Below are 25,391 nucleotides of genomic sequence, written 5' to 3' on the forward strand. Positions count from 1 at the left end.
TATTTAGCTGTGTGCTTTTTGACTTCGATGTTACTACAGCTTTGCTCATGCGCTGCTCAGAAGTGATGCATGTGGAAAACCAGGGGAAAGATCAAAACAAAACAACGGTCACTAATTAGAAGTACAAGAATGTCAGAGGATTATTTTGTTTTGTTTTACTTTTTTTTTTATTAAATATGTTTTTTTAAATTACTTCTGAAATCTAGGGGAGATGTGTTGTGCTACTGCTGACATCTGTGTTGATGGATGAGAATGAGTGGAAGACACCAAACACCTTCCACCATCAACACTTTCTAGATGAGAAGGGTCAGCTGAAGAAACGAGACGTCTTCATGCCCTTCTCAGCTGATTAGACTTGAACCTGATGTCAATGGATTGATTATATTTGAGTATTTTTTTATGACATTTTTGGTTTGTCCTGGTCCCAATATGTCCAAAAGCAGCCATTCCAAATGTTATTTTATTCTCTCTCAGGATGCAGGGCTTGTCTTGGAGAAAGTTTGGTCAGGATGGGGCTCTACTTGTTCTTCACCTCCCTCCTTCAGTGTTTCAACATCAACTAAACTGATCTATCAATCAACTGGGAAAAGTTCAGGTTTAATAAATATTTCTTAAACTATCCAAAAACCCAGTGCAATTACTATATATATATATTTTTTACATGAACAATGTACTGTTCTAGTTATAGTAAGCATAAAACCATGTCACATATAAAATAAGAATGGTGAAGTATGTCTGATTAAAGCACTTCCTGAATTGTGTGAGTTACTGCACCATTTTGGCAGCAAAAGCATCCTTTCTTAACTGGTGTCAGTGTTTTCTGGCGAAGTGCTAATTTATTTTCTAAAAGTGTGAAATCACCATCTATATATACATATACATACATATTATCGGGTGAAGTCAAACAAGTCGGCTTGTGGAATCAAAACAACAAATCAAGTTCAAGAGTGTACTTTATTAAGTTAATTCAAATGAGAACGAACTTAATTAAAATAACTTTTCAATTTTGGATTTTGAAATGTTCCTTTTTAGTTTTTTAAAATCATCATATACATTGGTGAGAAAGTTTAATCTTCCAAGAGGCTTGTGAATTGACAACATTATGGTCAATTATTCATACCTGAATAACACTGAAAATACTACTAGTCACTGGATAGAAAAAAGTGAAGAGTTAGAGAGCTTTGCATTTAAGTTAATCATGACAGGTGATCATCATAACACTTTTATGTACATTATTGTTACATATGGTGTGGACTGTGCTGCTCTGCAACAAATTATTTCCTCATAGTATCAATCTATATTGCTGATTAACATTAATAGGAAACTTTAGCACTAAATGTACAAGCATGACATTTCTCTCACTTTTGTATAAGCCTGGAAGAAATTGATGCTAAATCACTTGGTGTCTGTCAATTTTAAAACACTATTGCATAAATTAGAAAATTATTTAGTGATTTGCAAATGCTTCTAAGGCTGCATTTTTTATAATATTGTGTGTAGTTTTGTTGATCAGTATATGTGTATTTTTATAACTGGGTCACCTGCTGTATCTTGGCAAGGACACTCCTGTAAAATTGATTTTTCATCTCAGTGAGGGTCTCTCCTGGTTAAGTAAATGCTTAATAATTAATAAGGACCTTGTTTTTGACTAAAGGTCATCCTTGATTTAAAAAAAAAAATACCTCTTGGCAACACCCACTACTTTACAAAGTATATAAGAACTAGTCTATACAACCTACGGCAAACCCGAATTCATGATGGATCTGAGATATGTTGTGAAGATCTTTCTGACTATGGCTTTAGTGCAGCCGCTTCTCATGCATGTGTCCATCACAGTAGCTTTTTTTGCTACTGTGCTGCTGTTTTTGGTTATTTACCTGTTCTCCATCAGCTCCAGCTCTCAGGATGAGGGAAAATATCCTCCGGGACCCAAACCGCTGCCACTGCTGGGAAACCTGCATATGCTCAACCTCAAGAAAACCTACATGAGCCTTTGGGAGGTGAGCTATAGAGCAAAAAATCTGATGATTGGAGATTTTGATTACATTACAGTGTAAAGATATAAATAAATAAAGCAGTGCCATACATGTATGGCTTTTAGACTTTCATGATCTTTTGTCTTACAGCTGTCAAAACAATATGGATCGGTTTTCACGGTGCACTTTGGCCCCAAAAAAGTGGTAATATTGACAGGATACAAGGCTGTCAAACAGGCACTAGTGAACCTTTCAGACGAGTTTGGAGACAGAGATATTACACCCATATTTCGTGATTTCAATGATGGATTTGGTATGAATTAATTTACATTATCATGGTAAATCTCCATGGTATTATGATCTAATACAATACCATCACAATACTGTTGTGAAATGAGAAAGAAAGATTAGGAATGTGATAAAAGAATCTCAACCATTTAATTCAGCTTGATAACATTAATGTATAAATTATTCCTCTGCAGGTATCTCATTTTCCAATGGTGAAAACTGGAGGGAAATGAGACGCTTTGCTCTTGCAAACCTGCGAGACTTCGGAATGGGCAAGAAAAGAAGTGAAGAGATCATCAATGAAGAAACACAATATTTAAAAGAGGAATTTGAGAAGTTTGAAGGTAAGACAGCAAACCCACAAGGGCAATATAGTACTGTGGTTGACTAAATAAAGCTCTTGGTTTTAAAGTTCAGCAGAAAAAGTAAGCAGAAATACAGAGTTCTTGTATGAAACTCTAGATGGTGCAATCTGATAGGTCTAACTCATGCGGACCTAATGACATCATTATCACATGGCAACTCAGATTGGTTCCCTCCTGTATCATTAGCCAATTAGCTTGCTGGTCAGGATTCAAATAAATGACTAGGGCTTAACGTAGCAGTTGCAGCTTGCTTATGAAACCCTCCAACTTCCCCAGCTCCACCTGTATAGATCAGAGGGTTATTTCATGTATATTATATTTGCAGCAGCAATATTTCTTACATGCTCACAGCAGCATGTTGTGGATGTATTGGAAGTGGCAAGTCTTGGTACAGAAGCAGCAGCAACGTAGCAGATCTATTCCGCCAGGACCAAATACATAAACATTACCATGTACATTACCATGCCAATCCCTCCAAGTGTTGTCTTATTTCATTACTTATAATGAAATAAAATTGCTTTTTGCAGGAAAACCATTTGATACAACTAAGCCTGTAAACCTTGCAGTTTCAAACATCATCTCTACAATTGTCTATGGCAGCAGATTTGAGTATAACAACACTGAGTTTCATCACATGGTCAGACGAGCTTCCACGACTATGGAGATGATTGGATCAGCATCAGTTCAGGTAGGCTTCCCAGACATTTCTGTATGCAGTCCACAATTAATTCCTAAATTGAGCAAATGTGTAAAGTAATAAAGTAATTCAAAATATATTATAAAAATGTTTATTATTTGATTATTTAGTAGCCTAGTAATGTATTGTGGAGTATTTTCTAGTAGATATTTTTCAATTGATTTGTTACTCAAGAACTTATCTTGCTCGTGTTTTGAGTCATTTTAATTATTCACTCATTCAGGAACAAAACAAAAATTGTTCGTTTGTCTGTACACTATCTGCGCATTCACTTTGGTTTCTATTTGTCTTGCATTTGATATGCAGTTTTGGCAGTTTTGACGCCAAAGTCAATTTCTGCATATGTGAAATAAAAACTTGTGGTACTGAAATTCACATTCATGAAATCTTTTTTGAGAAATATAGATAAAAAAATGTAGAATGAAAATGCAAAAGGCTACTTTCGACTCTGCTTCGATCATCTGTCAACTTTCATTCAGCTTGAATTCCGGTCCAGAGATGAAGAAAACACCTATTCCTATTTCACAACCTATTTCTCGTCATTTAATTTAATTAATCTTGATTTCTCAAACTGGTGAACTTCTGTGTTTTTCTGTGTAGCTTAAAGTCAGTAAATAACGTCCTTAGTTTTACCATCAGTTCAAGCCTTAAAGGAGGTACAGAGAAGATGATACTTGTATGTATTTGCAGTACAAAAGCCACGATTAAGAAAGCTGAATCCACTGTGATGTGGCCCTGTCTCTCTCTCAAGCACACACATGCTTGATACTCTACACAGTTTGGTGGGAGACTTTGAGCGTTTTTAACCCCCCCCCAGATGAGAGCCAATGATGATTTTGTCTGAGCTATGAATAAAATAAAAAAAATACAAATTCACATTTTATTTGTATTATCTAATTATTTTAGTATAGAAAACTAAGTTTTGGGCTAATTATTTAAACTAATTATTTAAGCCCCATATCCTCACGAGTCACGACTCATGGTTCTCAACTTGAGAGGACATGAGAGGACTTTTTTTCATTATTTTCCCACTTTAGTAAGTTAACAAATATTCATTGTTGTTTTCTTTATAAACCCTCTAATAAAAATGTGGTGGACTGAGTCATTTCTGGCTGAATTGGACAGGCGATTTGAAGTGATCTTTCAAGGGAACTTCAAACTGCATACTCTAGAGGTAGCTATGGGGAACACCTCGTTGTGACCCGTGTCTGAAGCATACATTGAAAAAACACCCACGAGTTGATGTCACTGCCGGTATGACTCATAGACAGTAAAAGAAATGGACACAGCGGCCTCATTGGAACTCAATTGTGACAAGTGAAGCCCATTTTTAGCGATTTTTAGCACTTCCGTTTCTGACGCGCAGACTCAAACTAAGCTTGATGACGTCAGCAACCTGTCTGACAGATGTAAATCTTCTAAGTGGCTGTGCGTGCAAACTGCCATCGTTAATCTTGCAGAGGCGGCGAGCTTGAGCGGGGATTTCTTTGGCGTGAGTGAGCAGGAGTAAGTATTCTGATTAATTATTTTGTATAGTATTTTAAAATGTAATGCTAGTACGCCATATTAAGTTAATTGCCTGCGAGCTTCTCCTCCTGTCTGTATGGTAATTTCTCTACTGTGCGACAGAGAGTCGAGTGGTTATGACGCAATCGTTAGCCTTTTTTTACAAAAACTGTTTCTACGGGGCCATAATGTAACATAGAAGGTAATGGAGCCCTTTATAAAGGCAAAGTTGCAAATTGCAAAGTCAATGGGATGCTAACGCAAGTGAAGTTCTGCTACAAGATGGCAGCTCGCGGCTGACTACAACTTCCGGTCGACTTCCTTGCCGCCTGGTATGACTATGGATAAATAAGCAAGAGGATGCAGTGTTTCGTTCCCTAATCAGGGAACCATGGTTACATTCGTAACCTGAGACTCGCTCTTGGATTGTGACAGCTGAAGTGGATCTTGTGAAATGTGCTATCTCATCAACGATTACTCTTGAGAAACGTAAAGATGAAATAGGCTACGGAAGGACAAATATCCAAACTTTTTCAGACTACTGCAGTTTGCACTCACCGCGCCCACTGGTTTGGCTACATCAGAAATAAGTTTTCAGTTATTAGGAGAATCTGACTCCGATCTTAAGTGCCACAGGACAGATTCTCGGATCTGTCTTTACTGCACACAGAGAATGATTTTACTGAAAAACTATCAAAAGAGCTAGTTATAAAAAAGACAGTGGTCATCTCACAATTCGGAAAAAGAGGTGGGTTTTCTGCATTAGGAATTTTTTTTTTGTATGTATGTATGTTTAATAATAATATAATGTTATTTATGAAATTTAGAACAACTAAAACGTTTTTTTTGGCTTTTTGTGTCTCCCCCCTCCCAAGCTTAAAAGTGAAACTGCCTATGCCCAATGATAAACTTTTGGTTCCTTTCATTATGCTTGTTTGTAGCTCTACAACATGTTTCCTTGGGTTCGCTGTTTTGTGAAGAACCAGAAACGTATCTTGAACAATGTCAGAGAGGCCGTCAAACGAAGTGAGAAACTCGTGAATGCATTGCAAAAGACTTTGAATCCTCAGAACCCCAGAGGAATCGCTGACTCTTTCCTCATTCGACAGCAAAAGGACGAGGTAACTCACTGTTCACTTCACTCGACATGATGCTGATTCACTAATTTTAATACAATATTTGTGTTGTATGATCTTGGTAACACATTCATTGACATTAATTTTTGCATGAGGTATTAGAAAATAAACATCAACAATGCATTTAACATTAACAGCTAATTTAATTTCTACTTATGCATTTTCATCATTTTGCAGTTGAAGCCAGTGCAAGTTTATTTAAATAGCATATTTCATACACAATTATAATTCAGAGTAAAATAATCAAAATAGATGCATAAAAAGAAAATCAACAATAAAAATAACTAGGGCTGGTAATTTAACGCGTTAATTAGATCAATTAATTATGGAGAAAAATAATGGGTTAAAATTATTAACGCATTTGACGAACTTGCCAGACCTACAGTATGTGGATCATCTGTCATTTTATATTATATTATATATTATATTATATTATATATTTATATTTAGTCTAAGAGCACCCCCCAATAATAAGCACTGAGTACTGACAGGGGCTAATTTTGTGAGAATTCAGCTGGTTGGCAGGCTGGAAGAGCCTATGTACTCTGGTGGGAGCGACTTATGCGTTGGAAGGGTAGGCCCTTACAGCTGCTGGTAATGGACTACGTGATTTGGGGCGCCCAGTCGGCAGGGCTCGAGCTCTCGGGAGCTCACAGCATTGGAACGGGTGAGCCCTACTGGTCGATGGGTAGGAACAGCGTGATTATATAGCCCGACCAGGAGGGCCCGAGTTGCCTCGACTGGAATAGGTCATGGTGTCGGTGTATGGGCCCTACTGGCTTGCAAGCCCCTGTTATTCAGTGGGCAAAGAGCAGATGGCTGACCGAGAGGGCCCATGAAGCCTCCGACTGGAGATAAAGACTCAGGACAATGGATGTGTGGGTCCTCTCAGTTTGGCAGATAAAATGCCTTTGGGCTGACCGACAAGGAGGACTCTTGCGACATTCGACGGGAGTGCACGCATCGAACGTGTAAGCCTCGCTGACAGTAGAAAGGGAAAAGCTAAGTTTGTCTAGCCGGGAGACTATCGCTGACGTCCGATGGGGGCTTGTACTCATGGCATTGAACGGGTAAGCCTCCCTGGATGTAAGACGGAAAGGTAAAGTTGTGTGGCCAGGAGGCTCTCACCAGCATCCAACAGGAACTTCATGCTCGCTGTATCGGCTGGGTATGCTTTGCAGGCCGTAGAATGGAACAGGTAAGTTTGTGTGGCCGAGAGGCTCTCTCCGACATCCGATGGGTGCTCAACACTCGCAGCATCAGACGGGTAAGCCTTGATGACCGTATAATGGAAAAGGGGAGGCTCTTGCCAGGCTCCCACAGGAGCTGGATATTCGCATATTGGATAGATCAGCTTGGCAACCGTAAAAAGGCAAGGTGTCAAATGGGAGCACACGCATCGACCGGGTAAGCCCCGCTGGCTGAAGGATGGAAAAGGTAAGGTTGTCAAGCCGGGAGGCTCTCGCTGACATCCGATGGGAGCTCCCTACTCAAGGAAAACCTCTCCAGGCGTGAAACGGAAAGGTAAAGTTGTGTGGCCGGGAAGCTCTCGATGGCATCCGATGGGAGCTCGAACTCCTGGCATCAAATGGGTAAGCCTCGTCGAACATAGAAAGGAAAAGGTAAGGTTATCTAGCCTGGAGGCTCTCGTGGACATCCAATGTCGTAAGCGGGTAAGCCTCACTGGCTGTAGAATAGAAAGGTAAAGATGTCTAGCTGGGAAGCTCTCACCGGCATCTGGTGGGAGCTTAATACTCGCGGCAACAGATGGGCAAGTCTCAACGTACGATGGGAGCACACGGCATCAAATGGGTAAGCTTTGGTGGCCATTGAATAGAAAAGGTAAGGTTGTTACCTAGCACAAGGGCTGGTTGCCAGGCTGCATGCAATGTTGCGGCAGGTAGAGCCACGGTAAAAAGGTTGAGTCGAAGCGGGAAGTCTGTGGGGCTTTGCTGCGGTGAGATTGGGGGCACTGCCCAGGCTTGTTGGAAGCCTGCCACTGCGACTCAGTGATTAGGGACAGTCGGGCCTTGTGGGCAATGGAGCGAGGCGAGTTCGGGGCCATGCAAACTTTGTTATGGATTTAGGAGTGAGGTTGGCTGATTGCTGGGAGACTAATAACTTAGATCGTACAGATCTGCTTGTTTATCTTTGCGAGGACTGAGTATCAGAAGTAATCAGCGTTTGCTTAAGATTTAAACACGGTCAACTTCCCGATTGGAGGAACTGTAGGCACAACCGAAGATAAGCAGATGCTAGGGAAAATTGAAAGTGATGCTGGTAGAGGCGAGGTCAAGCCGCGGTTTCACCGAGAGTGCGCGGCTAGCTGAGCAGACAGCAGCGGCCGCAACGAAGCCCAGAGCTAGGCGGCCGTGTCTGTCAGATAAGAAGGAGCGATCCTGGGGTCGACAAATAGGCCGGAGAACCGAAAAATCCCCAGTATAGATCTCGTCGTTTTATGGGAGAAGCTGAGCCTGACACATAATGCCAAAAGGTGTAAACCGAATGCTGATAAACCGTCAATGGATAGAGGTAAGTCAGCTGTATTTATACTGTGGTGTTGATTACTTGATTGTGCTCCACCAGGGTTGATTAGGCTAAGTATCTGACACACTCCTCCCGAACCTTGTTAATAAATTGTTCATTTGGGTGAACCATTTGGCGCGATGAACCATTGGCCATAGTCGCGTTGGCTTTGAAGTGGCGCTGCACAGACTGATCGATGTATGACATCAAATTACAGCGAGAGGGATTCAAAAGCACAAGAAGTCCTCTGCTCTCTAAAAACTCTTGCGATACTTTGATGTCACAAACCGATTGGTCTGATGGTGATGATCCACTTCAAGTTGAACAAGCCTAATGATTCAGTGATTCAATGAACCATTTACTTCACTCCTGAATGAATCAGCCATTTGAACGAATCAAATGAATGAATAAGTGAAAGTGACGCGACATTTAGCCAAGTATGGTGATCCATACTCAGAATTCGTGCTCTGCATTTAACCCATCCAAAGTGCACACACACAGCAGTGAACATACTCGCACATTGTGAAAACACACCCGGAGCAGTGCTGCCATTTATGCTGCAGTGCCCGGGGAGCATTTGGGGGTTCAGTTCCTTGCTCAAGGGCACCTAAGTCGTGATATTGCCGGCCCGTGACTCGAACCCACAACCCGAACCCACTTATCACCACCTACTGGCAATTTTAGTTTATTATTTAGAGTATCATTTCATTAAAGAAATAATTTAATATTTTCACATTAATAATAAATCATAATAAAATTAAGAAAATAAATTATTAAAGTTATAGTTTACCCAACTAAAAATGACAATTCTGTCATCATTTACTCACATGGTCCAAAAGATTATATGTAATACATTTTATCAAACAAAATATTTCTTTGCTGAACCTACTTTTTGTCATCTCTGTTTGATGCTTTACACAACAATGACTTTAAATGATCTTTTCAGAATAATTTCTCCCAATTTGATGTGTGATTAATTAGATTAATTAATCATCACACCATGTAATTAATTAGATTACCAGCTTACCAGCTCACTTACCAGCCCTAAAAATAACATATTAAAATGTTTTTTAAAACTATTAAGAATTGTGTAAATACACAGTGAAACAGATGTGTTTTTAGTCTGTAACGAATATTTTGAATGAGCATGAATTAGCAATTAACTATTGAAGGCCTATATTTGTTAAAATTAGCCTAAATTAATAAATTCTGTAAAAAATATTGTCGTTATTATTAGTTTAAGTCATGATTTCTAATGCATTAACTAATGCTGACAGATTGAAATCATGAAGGAGAGGTTTCAGGAAAGTGATTTAGTGCCTTTTAATTTTGGAATCACAAGGGGCCACTCACTCACCAACAAGCTTCTTGGAGGACATGTAAAAGTAGTTAAGGGAATGAATAAGGTTTATTGTTTTAGAGTTTGTAATCACAACATAATCAATGTATTTTCACAATCTAATTTTTAATGTTTTGACATCACACTTTATTTTCCTTGGATGTCACCATGATAATGTGTGCAGGGATCAAGTGAATCAGCGACTCTTTTCCATTCGGTGAATCTTCATTGTACAATTAATAACCTATTTGGTGCTGGTACCGACACTATGACTACAACACTGCGCTGGGGTCTTCTGCTCATGGCCAAATACCCTGAAATACAAGGTACAACTGCAAATAGTATTTGTTCATAAAGTTCTTATTGAGCAGTCCATATTAAAAATTAAGTTGTTTATATAGTCTCGTCAAACTTTCTTGTTTTATCAATAAATTGTAAATATGCCTACAAATCAGGATTTTTTGAATGTTGTTCTGACTTGACAAAAGCCGAGGTTCATGATGAGATTCACCGAGTGATCGGTGGACGTCAGCCAGTGGCAGAAGACAGGAAGAACTTACCATATACAGACGCTGTGATCCATGAAACCCAGAGATTTGCAAACATAGTACCCATAAGCGTCCCCCGTCAGACCACCTGTGATGTTCACCTGAATGGATACCTCATCAAGAAGGTCTGGCTCCAGTAAGAAAATTCAGTGTTGTTGATTACGTGTTTTGGCATTATATTTATCATTTATCTTTTGTGTTGTTTTGTGCAGGGTACCAGTGTGTGGCCACTACTGGCATCTGTACTGAGGGATGAAAATGAGTGGGAAACTCCTGACAGCTTCAACCCAAGTCATTTCCTAAATGAGCAAGGCCATTTTGTCAAAAGGGAAGCCTTCATGCCCTTCTCTGCAGGTGCAGTGAACTTCAAATTCACTACTTATATTGTGCCATCACAAATGTTTTTTGTTAATCCTTTGCTGTTTTTTCTTAGGCCGCAGGGTTTGTCTTGGAGAGGGTTTGGCCAGGATGGAGCTCTTCCTGTTCTTCACCTCCCTCCTTCAGAATTTCCGCTTCACTCCTCCTCCAGGAGTGTCTGAAGATGAGCTGGATCTCTCACCAGTCGTGGGCCTCACTCTGAACCCGCCCCCCCACAAACTGTGTGCAGTCAAACACTCCTGATGATTTAAACATCTTCAATTTTTTTAATCTTCAGTCACATTTTGTTTAAAGGTTTGCATTTGTTTACAAAAAACTAAGTTACTGTTTGATTGTTTAAACAGATAAATGGACAGACAAACATCAAAAACACGACACAGAGAAAAACATACAATAGGTCTGCATCTTGCAATTGCCCCTGAAAAGATGAAATCAATGCAATATTTTATATGAGGCCCCTGATATTTTATTTTTTATCCTGTACAGTTTGTTGCCATTTTTACTTGGAAAATCACACAGACACTGCTATAGTCATGTGCAGCAGGTTTGTGGCAGTCCACTTCTCAGCCTATTCAACAATGCTATTGGTTGCTGAGCATGTTCCCTTGAATTCCCATTGTGAAATAATAATTTTAAGTCATGTGAAAACATCCACACAATTGCAGCACAAGCCTGTCAATTTTTCATCTGTTTCAAAGCAATAGATATTTATATCACCTCTCTCAAAAAAAGAAGAAAAAAAGAAAAAGATATGTAAAGAAAATCCAAGTTTTAGCCATTCACAATTCATATAATGCCGGCAGTACGTGGGAAAGGAGACCAGAGGCTGTTTTTTTATTTATTTATATATTTTTTAATGGATGTCAATGGAGGAAAGGCTTCACTAAGATGAATAAACAGCCTTTTATAGACGAAACGGCTCATCATTTAATGAATTGACAGCTGCTACAAACACAATCTGCTAATCTTCAACATGCTTTACACTAAACAATACTTTTGGATTAAACTAATTTTAGAGTTTACCACAAAAAAAAAAAAAATGCTGTTTTATAAGAGAAGTCACTGATCTTTTGTGACAGGTGGGATTCAGTTTACGGCACTTCTCACTCATTCCTATGTTATCCGTAAACGCGACTGAATTCGTTATTACCACACACGTGATCCAAATTGGCCATTATGCTTTCTCTAATAGTAAGTAATACAGACCCTCTCATCTCCTTATAGTAAGACAATCACTGGTTGAGTGCATCAGACAAGATGACGAAGAAGAAGTGGTGCTGCTGCAGAGTAAGTCCATCACAGAAAAAATAAGAATAGCTGCTGTAGCATCAAGTTTTCACCATGTTGAAGAAACGCTGTTTCTCTCATAAATTGCTGACAGTAGAATACTGGACAGTGATGTAATCTGCATAATTTACACTTCAATTATGAGACTATTGTACTAATAAATTTAACTGTATAACAGTTTCACTGCAATTCATGTTAAAATGTTAGAATTAAAGTACAATAAACATAATACGTATTAACATTGCACTTATCTGTACATAGTAAATGCATTTATTTTTAAGTGGTTGTTGACATCATGTCTAAAACGTCATTTAGTCCCCCCACCCCCCAAAAAAGAAACAACAATAGCATTACCGCTCGAATATGTCTTGCAATATCCATACGTGCAAATGTGCAAAAGGCCTCTTGGTCAATTTTCAAGGTCTGAATCTGGCTCAAATTGATACAGCAATATTGACACCATCCTTAACAGTACCAGAGCAGACAGAACTTGCTGCTTTGGGAAGGGGCGAGGCAGTACTGAAACACTTTCTAAACTGTTAGCTAATCACTGTACTGGGACAGTGCTAATCACTGTACTGGGACAGCTAACCAATCACAACACATTTTGTCTTTTGGAAGGTGGGCTTTCATAAAACCTGGAACTTTATGAGCCATTTGTGCAAGGCTGGGGAGAAAGATATTTAATAATGTCAATTATGTGAAAAATGATGTTTTTCGAAACACAAAGCATAGGAGAATTTTCTATACAGCCGCAAAACGAAATCAAGACTTTGTAAAAGAGCATAATAGGACTCCTTTAATGTGAAACTTTGTCACTATCTAGTTTTTATAGAGTTCTTAGCCCATTTGAGCACTTAGCTAATCACTATAAGCATGTAGCTATTAACTGCTAGCATGACTAGCATGTTGGAATTCCTGTTTACTAGCATGGGTCAAAAGAGCCAACCGACATGTCGATATGATTTTCTGTTGAAAAGGTATAAATGTTAACTAGGGTGTGGCTTAATAGCCTCATAATGATCCTGAGAGTCTGATTGGTTGCCTGATTAAAATGAGCCCACCCCCTAGGAAAAACACTGTTTCATGGGCGAGCCCTCACCATACTTTGTATAAGGGGCAACTTTGTTTTCGCCCGCCGGACGAACATCGTACGCCCGATCGCTTATAAAAGTCATCGCACACCATTCCCGTATAGGCCGCACGATTTCACGCCTGTTTCATTGGTCTGTGACAAAAACTGCGGGACAAGTTACGCGCCAAAATTTTTACGGATCTATAAGAATAATAAGTATGTGAGTCAAATCATTTCATAAAAATGGGACCTGTGGGTTGGAAAAAAACCTGACCTGCGCATCATTAATGTATACTACTCATCATTTGTAAATGTTTTACAAACCTGCCAGTTACAGGTTGTGTGTGTGTACAAACTTGTGTGAAAGATCTACAAATGATATGTAACACATTTACAACTGATGAGTAGTGTACTTTAGAATAGGGGATACAGAAAGCTTTGAATATAATTTATTCATGCATTTACACAACAGGTTTTGAATACTTTATAGTGTGTACTGCAATGTAGGGCTGACTGGTGAGGGTTTAAACAGATGTCATCTCTGATACATGGAGTATTTTTAACGCTGTGAGATAATGGTACAGTTTTGACGTTTCAATGGCTTATAAGTGAAAATAATATTTTAACTAGTAACTTAATAATGATTTGGAAATGTTTGAGTATTTCATGATATGCTATATTTTAAGATAACTTGTAACAGATTTGTAAATCGTTCGAATATTACTTAATCATTTATGAATGTATAGTCATGTTGTGTAAATGATTAGTTAATCATCATCACTTATAAATGCCTTAATGTTATCATAAAGTGTTACCAATGGATCCTACACTAGAATGACATATTAGGTATATAAAACATCTCTCTATCTGGATTGTTGAAAGCGGCAACATTTAAAATTATAATTATGGTTAGCCAAGAAGTTTAATTATCCTACCTATTATGTGATTTGGATCTGATTCCAAATGCCTTGCTTCTGTGGAAAGGTTACTTCTCATGGCCCCTCCTATACAAAGTACATAAGAACAGGACTACAACCCACATCAGACCTTAATGAATGATTGCTCTGTGCAGTTGTATGGTAGATCTCTCTGACTATGTCTTTTATTGAAACATTACTCTTGCAGGGCTCTGGCACAGGCACAGTTTTAGGTGCCTTACTGTTGTGTTTCATTATTTACCTGTTCTCTATCAGCTACAGCTCTCTGGATGAGGGTAAAAATTATCCTCCAGGACCCAAACCACTGCCACTTTTGGGGAACCTGCACACGCTCAACCTCAAGAAAACCTACATGAGTCTTTGCGAGGTAAGTAAAAATGTTATTTTACCTATAGTGTTCCAACTTTTACTTAAATTAGTACCATTTTATTAAAGGAATAAAGCATTCATTATTATATCATAGATCAGTGGTTTTTCAACCTGTGGTCCGTGTGGTATGTGGGCCGCCAATTACTATTAAAATAAATAATCATATTGTTAATATATGTAAAGATGTCAAAGTCATAACATAATAACATCATTTCATATATATAATTAAATAAATATATGGTGTGTTCAAGTCATGCATGAGTTGGGAAGTCGTGCTTACGACGGCATGTGCGTTCAAGTCACTTTCGTCAGAGCAAGATGGCGGAGTACTTTCTCTTAATTAATAACACAAAAATACAGCAATGTTCTGTTGCCACTGCCAACTTTATTGTTACAAGTTGCATTGTTATATTATAATGCCATCATATTATTCATCGTTGATTAACTTGCTGAGCTGTAAATACCTTTGCTGAGCGGACCCAGTCCGAGTTATTTTATGTTAATTTCCAGTCCATTGTGCAATCAATCGAAATCGTAATAAAATCACGATTTGAACGTGCGCGATTTCTAAATCGCTTTATAGCACGATTTACCGCGGCCCTGACCTCCCGCAGTATGCTATCTGATGCAATCAGAATGCACCGCGACTAGCGCGGGAACAGAACAGACTGGTCATATGCCTAAATCCAGGTTCACACACTGTCTGTGATGCGTCTTTTTTCCGAGCCCATGTTAACGAATCAGAGCATTCACACTGCACGCGATAAAGGGCTAGAAATAAAAAAGTGCAAAAATAATTAATATCTAGCACATGAGCATAGAGAGAGTTGTGAGTGCACATGACGCAGTTTAAGTGAGAGAAGAGACGTTTTAAGTGCACACACTCTCTCCGGACAAAAGCAGCATGTATCTGAGCAAGTACGTCTGGTATTGTGACAGAGCAAAGGAAATCTGCGTGCGAACATTATTTTAATGTGCTTTCGCTTTACAATTATGTGCTCTCGCTGCTGCTTCTGCACCGCTTACACATACTGTATACACAGTGCAAACGGAGTACGTGTGAACCTGTATAATATATAACAAATCTATTTCAACACCTGAGGCACCTCTACAGTTAATGAGCTCTATGAACAATGCATGGCATAAAAGAAAAAAAAGTACCTGGACACGGGATTTATTTATTTATATATATTTTTTGCCATAAGCCTATACATTTTGTTACACCTTAACTATAGTGATTATTTTGACGTATGTCTGTTCTAGAGACGTGACAAGTTTTTGATAAAGCTCTAGTTGGTTTTCTTTTGGAAATATGTTTCAAATTGATCCTGAATCCATTTATAAAGCATATCTGTGTGTGTCAAAATCGTGATTAAAATCGAAATCGCAATATTTAGCAAAGAATTCGCGATAGTTTTTTTTTTTTTTGTCCACATCGCACAGCCCTAGTTCATTCAATAAAGACAGTTAACAATCTAGCTTCTGAGTACTAAGTTATTAACCCAACAATAGCGGGGTCGTATATTTTTTTTGCAGTGGGCCGCCCAAAAATATGTGTTTGGTTGTGTGGGCCGGGAGTTGAAAAAGTTTGGGAACCACTGTCATAGATATAATAAAAATCTGTTTTCTCATCAATGCCCTTTAGACTACATTGTCAAAAGAGTATTCCCTCTTGTATCTTATTGCTTAAATGGTACACATGCCAAGTAGGCAGTCGCTGGCACACTTACAGTGTCCAAAAATGATAAATAGATCACCTAGTTTTCATACTGACTAGGGTAAGAGTCAATGGTAATGAATGGTTTTGAAGATGGGCATTGTGCCAACAGGCAAATAGAGAGCACAACAGTAGAGAGTACTGTGTTAGAAGGTAAGCTGGGACAAGCTCTCTGAATCCTGTGTTCTAACAATTCTTTCTGCTATAAATCCACCAGACAGACCATAATGAGATGATGCCGATAAATTATATATTTTAATACCTCCATCTTTTTTTGTCTTACAGCTGTCAAAACAATATGGGTCAGTTTACACACTGCACTTTGGCCCCAAAAAAGTGGTAATATTGTCAGGATACAAGGCTGTCAAACAGGCACTAGTGAACCTTTCAGAGGAGTTTGGAGACAGAGATGTTACACCCATATTTCATGATTTCAACCAGGGATATGGTAAGAAGAATTTCACAACTTCAGATGATCAGTTGTTTTTCTGTAGATGTAAATGTCAAATTAATTCAGCACTTTGAAGTAATGGTTAAATGATTCTTCTGTAGGGATCGTGTTTTCCAATGGTGAAAACTGGAGGGAAATGAGACGCTTTGCTCTTTCTAACCTGCGAGACTTTGGAATGGGCAAGAGAAGAAGTGAACAGATTATCACTGAAGAAACAAAATATTTAAAAGAGGAATTTGAGAAGTTTGAAGGTAAGACTGCAAAGCACAAAACAAAACGATGCTGTGACTGAAACAGATTTGAGTATTAACATTGTGTTCACCCGTGTACAGAAAAACCATTTGAAACAACTCTGCCAGCTGCCATGGCTGTTTCAAATGTCATCTCTGCCCTCATCTTCAGCACCAGATTTGAGTATAGCAACACCAAGTTACATCACATGGTCCAACGAATTTACGAAAACATGAGAATGACTGGATCTACTTCAGTTCAGGTGCCCAGATATTTCTAATACATTATTTTGCAGGGGGGTTATGTACATTGTTCAGTTGTACATTATGCAGTTTTGCTTATTTGCAGCTCTACAACATGTTTCCTTGGATTCGTCCTTTTGTGGCCAATCAGAAACGTATTGTGAACAATGTCAAAAAAGCATTCAAACAAAGCGAAGAAATAATAAAAGGTCTGAAAAAGACTCTGAACCCTCTGGACCCCAGAGGAATCGCTGACTGTTTCCTGATACGACAGCAAAAAGACGAGGTACTGCCCATAGTTTTAAATTAAATCAATTTGCTATTACATTCTGACATCTCATTTCCTTGTCTTTCACTGTCATGATTTCTACAGGAATCTGGCAAAACAGACACTTTGTACAATTCAATGAATTTACATTGTACAATAAACAACCTATTTGGTGCTGGTACCGACACTACTGCCACAACACTACGCTGGAGTCTTCTGCTCATGGCCAAATACCCTGAAATACAAGGTATGGCTGCATCTAAAACCAAGAGTATTGCATTATTTTATAATAATTTGAGTTATGCAAGTCTGGTGTCAACCAAAGTGTCAACCACAGTCAAGCTTTCAGTAATGATGTTATGAACTCTCATTCTTTCTTGTTAATTTAACGTAGCCAGGGTTAAAGATGAGATTGACAGAGTTATCGGTGGACGTCAGCCAGTGGTGGAAGACAGGAAAAACTTACCTTATATAGATGCTGTGATCCATGAAACCCAGAGATTTGCAAGCGTAATACCCATTAATCCCCCTCATCAGACCACCTGTGATGTTCACCTGAATGGATACCTCATCAAGAAGGTCTGGCACCAGTAAGAAAATTCAGTGTTGTTGATTACGTGTTTTCACCATTTATCATTTATCTTCTGTGTTTTGTGCAGGGTACCAGTGTGTGGCCGCTACTGGCATCTGTACTGAGAGATGAAAATGAGTGGGAAACTCCTGACAGCTTCAACCCAAGTCATTTCCTAAATGAGCAAGGCCAGTTTGTCAAAAGGGATGCCTTCATGCCCTTCTCTGCAGGTGCAGTGGACTTCACATTCACTACTTCTATTGTGCCATCAAATGCTTTATTTTAAAATCCTTTGCTTGTTGTTCTTAGGCCGCAGGGTTTGTGTTGGAGAGGGTTTGGCCAGAATGGAGCTCTTCCTGTTCTTCACCTCTCTCCTTCAGCATTTCCGTTTCACTCCTCCTCCAGGAGTGTCTGAAGATGAGCTGGATCTCTCACCAGTCGTGGGCTTCACTCTGAACCCTGCCCCCCACAAATTGTGTGCAGTCAAACGGTTTTAAAGTTATATCTATGCTTTAGAATGTCTGTTACTTTATGTTTTTTTTTTTTTGTATATTGCATTCATTTAGATTTCCATTGGAAACACATTGAATGTTTATTATTTTTTGATCGATAACTATAGTGCTTTTGCTTTCAAGTATAAAAGCATGCTAAATATGTAAATGTCACTTTAAAGTCATGCAAATATTGTAGGTAAAACTGATGACGGAAATTACACTTGGAAGCAATGTAAAGTAACAAGTGCCTATAGATGGTTTCTTTAAATATTAATCACTACGTAAATAAATAAACGTATCCACATTTTTGGTGTCATTTTGGTGTTTAAATTTGCATTTGCACAAATGGCTGACGTCTTTTTATAATTCTATTTAATAACATTTAATAATAACAGCAGTTAAATCAGGATCTGTTTAAACAAAAATCAGTTGTTTGCAAAAGTCAATTTGATATATGACTGATTAACTATGTACTAGCTAAGATTGAACTGCCTAGAAGTGCCAGTAACTAAATGTTAAAGATTATATTTGCTTGACCAACATAGTCAATGTGCCAATGAAAAAATATAATAATGCTTTAATCATCATCTACATGGATCAGCTCACATTTAAAGTCAAAGAGTGCCAACTTGCACAAACATTTTCTAACCACTGTAGCATGTTTAACGACTCAGTTTGAAACAGTCTGAATAGCGGTTACTGAATCAACATCTGATAGTTAAATGTTCTGCAAGAAGTCAATAACTTGTTCTTTATAAAAAAAATATAAACCTAGCTCCTCCTACAGACCAAGCTCTATGGTGACCAGGAGAAAACATGTTCGGTTCACGTTTTGTCCTAGCCACAAGATCATTTCTCGTCGAAATCCACAAAATCAATTTCTCGTTGTGGCCACTAGTTTAATGCATAAACAAAACCCATGTGACCACATCCACCTGCGATTATCAGAGATGGATAAAACATTTTTCTCCATCCCACAGTCTTGTAAATTCATTAACCGATCATGTCTTTTAATTTATCTTGTTAAGTATGACGTAAGGACTGCTGTTTCAGGGACCATGCTTCTATTTATTTCACTTGAGAATAACAGCCATTTATGAGCATTAGGGTAAACGTAACTATAAAGTTCACCAAAATCCACATTGAGACATTTTAGTGTACAAGATATTGGTTTCAATATTAATCTCTCACACAAGAATATTTCATTTTATTTTAAATGACAAAATCATTTTGATTATTATATACATCATTAAATGCAAAAACTGTGGCTGTGCTTAATGGATAAACTCTGAACACGTTTCACTCACTAAAATGCAGTTTGCACCATGATAAATTGTGAGGCAAAACTCTAATCACAAGAAAGCTCAATTTAAGCACAACTGCAACACAGCTTTTATCATTTACACACAATAATTCAACACTTATTTCTAAATATGTGAACGTGAACGTGAATACGTGAACACTTATTTCTAAATATGTTAATGTACAAAATATAAGACAGTTCAAAATGCAGAGATGATATGGGTGCAAACTTTAATCTGAGAGGTACGGAAGAGTGTGTATTTGAGGTTGAAGAAGAGGAGGATAAGGAAGAGCAAGACTAAGAACAGTAATTTCAGATGAAATCAAAAAGCTACTGTGATAGACCGTATTCTTGAATGTGGAATGATAGAGGCAGGACGAAGAGTTCAACCTAAATAGAGCAGATTCTCTGTGGCCACCATAATCAGTTGGAAAGAACAGCAAAAGAAGAGTGGAAGAGAATCTTGTGTAGACTACCAAGCACCAAGACTAAAGCACTCATTCTGCTAAACCTTAAACACGTTTAGGCAGTTAGGCTGTATTTGCAAATCGCATGCACTCTTTTTGGAAAACTCTAACACATTATCATTCACTTAAACAGTGATCAAACTGTGATGCATTTGTGCTGCAAAATGCTAAAAACAAGAGACAAAAGTTAAACACAAATAAAGAACAGTTGTCATCGTTTACACACTACGATTAAAAATTGTTCACACTTGTTTCTAATGATGTGATCAAACCAATTGTACAAAATATGAGTCAGTTCAGAGTGCACAAGTGGCACAGGTGACTGAATGATGATACAAATAATAGATTGACACAATCTGAGAAGGAGAGGAGGAAGAGTACATCTAAGAAGTGGATGATGAGGAGGAAGACGATAAGGAGGAAGAGAATGAGGAAAGAAAGAGTAAGGTTTAGAGAGTGTTATCAAGGCTGGATCTGTCAGACCAGAGGGTTTTTTCTCTTTGTCTAGCAAAAAAGACAACATTACTTGTGATGTGGACAGAGTCCTCAGGCCAGACTCAAGCATAAAGTCACTGACACTGATTTTACAATTGCACAACTTAAAATGCTATTTAATTTAGAGTTATGTTTGACCTTTTGGGCCTTTGCAGTTGGACTGCAATATTTTTTACAGTATCCAAGTGCTGAATATATACAAAAAATTAGTATTATTCAATATTCAGCACAATTATATTCTTGCAGTACATACAGTATGCCTATAAAATATGTTCACCTTACTCAGTTGCAATTACTATACTTTTTTTTATAGAATTGCAAAACTCAATACAATACTGTTTATGTAATGTTCTGTAAGCTGTGTTTTCCACTTTTCTCTGTAGTGTCTAATGGACTCTCTGTAGTGTTTATTTTATTGATTCATGTGTGTGTGTGAGATCTGAGAGCACTGTTTAATTTGGATTGCAAGTGAAATGGTTTTGCAGTGATTGTTTGATTTTGATGAAAGAGTCAAAGGTTTTTAGTGAATTCAGTTTGAGTGTTTGGAATTTAAGGTTTTGAGAAAATTAATGATTGCTTTAGCAATTCGGAAAACTGTAATATATGTATGCATTTATATGCATGTGTGTATATATATATATATATATATATATATATATATATATATATATATATATATATATATACAGTACAGACCAAAGGTTTTGACAGACCTTTTCATTTAAAGAGTTTTCTTTATTTTCATGACTATGAAAATTGTAGATTCACAATGAAGGCATCAAAACTATGAATTAACACATGTGGAATTATATATGGAATTATATACATAACAAAAAAGTGTGAAACAACTGAAAATATGTCATATTCTAATTTCTTCAAAGTAGCCACCTTTTGCTTTGATTACTGCTTTGCACACTCTTGGCATTCTCTTGATGAGCTTCAAGAGGTAGTCACCTGAATTGGTCTTCCAACAGTCTTGAAGGAGTTCCCCGAGAGATGCTTAGCACTTGTTGGCCCTTTTGCCTTCTGTCTGCGTTCCAGCTCACCCCTAAACCATCTCGATTGGGTTCAGGTCCGGTGACTGTGGAGGCCAGGTCATCTGGCGCAGCACCCCATCACTCTCCCTCTTGGTCAAATAGCCCTTGATGCCTTCAGTGTGACTCTACAATTTTCATAGTCATGAAAATAAAGAAAACTCTTTGAATGAGAAGGTGTGTCCAAACTTTTGGTCTGTACTGTATATATATATATATATATATATATATATATATATATATATATATATATATATATATATATATATATATATATTAGGGGTGTAACGGTTCACAAAATTCACGGTTCGGATCGATACGATACACTGGTGTCACGGTTCGGTTCGGTACGTTTTAGATACAGCAAAAAGAAAAAATTGGCAGATAAATTTCCTTGATTTTTTTATTTATTTTTATTTATTAAAACTAACAAAGTATGTTTTTTTTTTCATTGAACAATGATGGAGCTATTCTTTACCCATCTTCTATGGTGTTTTCTTAGCAGCATTCTGTATAAAACAAAAACAGCTCCTTATAAAAAAAAATGAAAATGTTATAACTCTATAACTCTTTATATTGAGTGTGTTTTTACTCAATTGGTTCTCTATAGGGCTTATGTTTTTTGGAACAAAGCAGGAATTACGGTCTGTCTGCAATGGGCTCGTGAAGGAATATTGTAACGGGGCTCAATTACATTAAGCATGTTCTTAAAACCCACATTTTCCACTACAGAGTAAGGCGCTCGCTCACTCAGTATGCGCTGAAGGCTCGTTGCAAAATGGCTAATGCGTTTAACAGACCAGAAATAGAAGATCCTCCAATAACCAACAGGTCTGGTGTTTGGGTGCACTTTGGATTCCCTGTAAGCTATAATGGTGATGATAGAATGAATGGTAAATAGTAAGGTCTCATATACGTGGCTATAACGTAAATGTAGCCTACCAATCGCAGTGGTGATGTCTTTTGCCCTGTTTGAATCCGTTGGAAATGTCTGTCTAAATGCTGCGGGGATAGTTTGTTGCGTGTATGTTTCTCCTTTTTTTTCGTCTTTTCCTTTTTGTATTCCCGCTGGTGTACCCTAGATGCGACATATCGTTGTTGTTTTTTTATCCACCACTCTCTTGCCATCACCATTATAGCTTACAGGGAATCCAAAGTGCACCCAAACACCAGGTTGGTGTTTTTTTCTTCTTCGAGGTTGTCAGGGGCGTTGCCTGTTACGTCGTTTGGGTTATTGGGCTACCGTGTTGAACGCATATCATTATATTTCACAATTTTTTTTATTTTCCAAATATAATTAATTAGTCCAACGAACCGTTCGGTCCATAATGCGTACCGCGTACCGAACCGAAAGCCTCGTACCGAACGGTTCAATACGAATACGCGTATTCGTACACACACACACACACACACACACACACACTGGCACACACTGTGTCAGAATAGTTCATTTGAAGCTGCTAAACTCCGGGGAAATTCAGTCCAATGATCCAGTAAGCAAATGCATTCAAACAATTACAAGTAAGCACGTGAGTCCGTTGTAATAATGCCTGTATGACAGCTTTTGATGAACTGATTGCACATTGTATTTATGCACAGGCCCAGATATTTCCATACATTCATGTTGTTTCCACACACATTCACGTGTACGTTGCTGTGTTCAGTTGGATTTGTGTACTGTAGTAGATATATGGAGTCAGCAGCCAGCTGGTTTAGGTTTAGTTTCTTTTTTTTTTTTTATCTCCATGTGGTCATTTTCTGTATCACAACTTGGCTTCTCTAAAATTTAAAAAAGTTTGCACTGTACACATACTTCAATTATTATTTTTTTTTTTATGGGCTCCTTATATCATTTGATTCTTTGATGTCTTTTTGACATTTTAGTGTCCTTTTTTTGGAAAGAAAATGGGTGTGATTTACTTGATTAAAATTTTTAATCTATTGACAGCCCTCATATATATATATACACACCAGAGGTGGGTAGTAACGAGTTACATTTACTTCGTTACATTTACTTATTTATTTTTACTTAGTATTTTTTTGGGGTAACTAATACTTTTCGGAGTATATTTAAAGATGGGTACTTTATACTCTTACTTGAGTAAATTTTGGGGGAAAAATCTGTACTTTTACTTCGTTACTGTGGGCGACGCTCCTCTCGTTACTTTATCTTAATGCAATAAATGTTATAAATGCTTCAGTGTATTCCAAACGCGCCGTCTACTTTTCTCTGGGCAATGAGCGATGCCCATTCGCGAATGATTCATTCTTTTGAGTCAATTCTGTTCAAAGGCTTGATCAAACCAATTGGCAAATGAGTGAATAGGTTCATGAATCAGTTTGAATGAGTCGTTCAGTTCCCTGCCGCACGCGCTGAGCGTCTGAAGTGGTTCACTCGGAGTTGTAACATTTAAGAACAGAAAGAGCGTTGAAGACGTGGCTTGATCTGCACTAAATTGAAAGCAAATCTGCAAAGGATATTATTTGCTAGCGATGAAGATCCTTATTAGATGAACACCGCGTGTTCTGTCTACTGTTTAACAGGTAATAACTTGGGCTACATTCGATTACAGTACACGATAGCACTGTGACATTAGTTTGTTGTATGTGTGTGGCTTATAACAGAGGGGAGTCAAGTTGAATGCAGCTTCCAAAAGACAAAAAATAGCCGATTAAGATTTTATTAATTTTAATACAATCACACCGGTGCGAGTACGTTCAGCGAGTCATATCATCAGCTGCTAAATTCAGATCTGTGATCGCTTGCTGGCGCTGAGCCAGAGATAGATGTGTTTTTACAGCACTGCGCATTATAACCAATCACACATGATTCTTTTGAGCTTATTAAAGCATTGGCCAATCAGAGGTGTTGCGATGAGTCTTCGCTGAAATGCCGGTGCCTCCTTCACTCGCTCGCTGACTGAATACCTCTTTCTGGCGAATTCTCTCATCAGAAACAACAAAGTGCAGATGTGTGTACGAATCTTTAACTAAGATATTGATTTCACAGTGTTAACAGTTTCAGTGATTTTAATGGGAGTTTCTGAGAGTGATTGAACTCGAGACTATCAGTGAAAATGATCTTTAATGTAAATGTCATTTGCTCTCTTTCTGAACAATGAAAGATTAGTAGCAATGTTTATATCACATTAACTTTCAATGTTAAATTCACATTTAATATAAAGTCGTTGTATTAAAAATATGTTATGGCATGACACCTATATCTGTTACTTAAGTAAACAGACAGGGTTTTATAATAAATTACATAAATTGGCGTAAAGGCTGATGAAATATATACATTTATACACACACATACATTACATACATTTTATCTATATATCTAAATAAAAATAGACTCAGTATATATGACCCAAAGTAACTAGTAACTAACTACTTGAGTAGATTTTTTATCCGATACTCTTTTACTCTTACTCAAGTAACTATTCAAGACTAGTACTTTTACTTTTACATGAGTAAATATTTCTAGAAGTACTTTTACTTTTACTTGAGTACAGTTTTTGGGTACTCTACCCACCTCTGATACACACATGCCTGGTCTGACAATTATGCCTATTAAGTTTTGACTTTTTAATTGTATTTACTGCTGTATGTGATGATAAATGAGCATGTTGCGTTTTCAATTACAAATAAAACACAAATGATTAATTCCTCAACAGTAGGCTAATTTTT

At 37.8% G+C, this 25,391-nt stretch overlaps 2 protein-coding genes across 2 annotated transcripts; both read left to right on the forward strand.

Moving 5' to 3' along the window:
* The first annotated feature begins 1,729 nt into the window (after positions 1–1,729).
* On the forward strand, positions 1,730–11,507 carry LOC132149584 (cytochrome P450 2K6-like). The gene is made up of 9 exons (XM_059558963.1): positions 1,730–2,000; positions 2,127–2,289; positions 2,459–2,608; positions 3,157–3,317; positions 5,774–5,953; positions 10,018–10,159; positions 10,322–10,506; positions 10,594–10,735; positions 10,815–11,507. The coding sequence occupies exons 1-9, from the start codon at positions 1,755–1,757 to the stop codon at positions 11,000–11,002; spliced, it is 1,557 nt and encodes a 518-aa protein (XP_059414946.1). The 5' UTR covers positions 1,730–1,754; the 3' UTR covers positions 11,003–11,507.
* Positions 11,508–14,159: 2,652 nt separating this feature from the next.
* Positions 14,160–18,666, forward strand: LOC132149586 (cytochrome P450 2K6-like). Its single transcript, XM_059558965.1, has 9 exons — positions 14,160–14,426; positions 16,431–16,593; positions 16,698–16,847; positions 16,929–17,089; positions 17,176–17,355; positions 17,443–17,584; positions 17,732–17,916; positions 17,997–18,138; positions 18,218–18,666. Exons 1-9 carry the CDS (start codon positions 14,217–14,219, stop codon positions 18,403–18,405), a joined length of 1,521 nt encoding a protein of 506 aa, XP_059414948.1. The 5' UTR covers positions 14,160–14,216; the 3' UTR covers positions 18,406–18,666.
* Positions 18,667–25,391: the final 6,725 nt, after the last annotated feature.

This window comes from Carassius carassius, chromosome 9 (assembly GCF_963082965.1).
Source record: "Carassius carassius chromosome 9, fCarCar2.1, whole genome shotgun sequence".
NCBI classification, from domain to species: domain Eukaryota; kingdom Metazoa; phylum Chordata; class Actinopteri; order Cypriniformes; family Cyprinidae; genus Carassius; species Carassius carassius.

What these genes read in the sequence shown, in the direction of transcription:
- LOC132149584 (XM_059558963.1), top strand. Translation starts at nt 1,755, where the DNA reads ATGATGGATCTGAGATATGTTGTGAAGATCTTTCTGACTATGGCTTTA. An exon ending in CCTACATGAGCCTTTGGGAG is followed by an intron (nt 2,001 to 2,126) that starts GTGAGCTATAGA and finishes TTTGTCTTACAG; the next exon opens with CTGTCAAAACAATATGGATC. An exon ending in TGATTTCAATGATGGATTTG is followed by an intron (nt 2,290 to 2,458) that starts GTATGAATTAAT and finishes ATTCCTCTGCAG; the next exon opens with GTATCTCATTTTCCAATGGT.
- LOC132149586 (XM_059558965.1), top strand. Translation starts at nt 14,217, where the DNA reads ATGTCTTTTATTGAAACATTACTCTTGCAGGGCTCTGGCACAGGCACA. An exon ending in CTGGATCTACTTCAGTTCAG is followed by an intron (nt 17,090 to 17,175) that starts GTGCCCAGATAT and finishes GCTTATTTGCAG; the next exon opens with CTCTACAACATGTTTCCTTG. An exon ending in CTTCATGCCCTTCTCTGCAG is followed by an intron (nt 18,139 to 18,217) that starts GTGCAGTGGACT and finishes TGTTGTTCTTAG; the next exon opens with GCCGCAGGGTTTGTGTTGGA.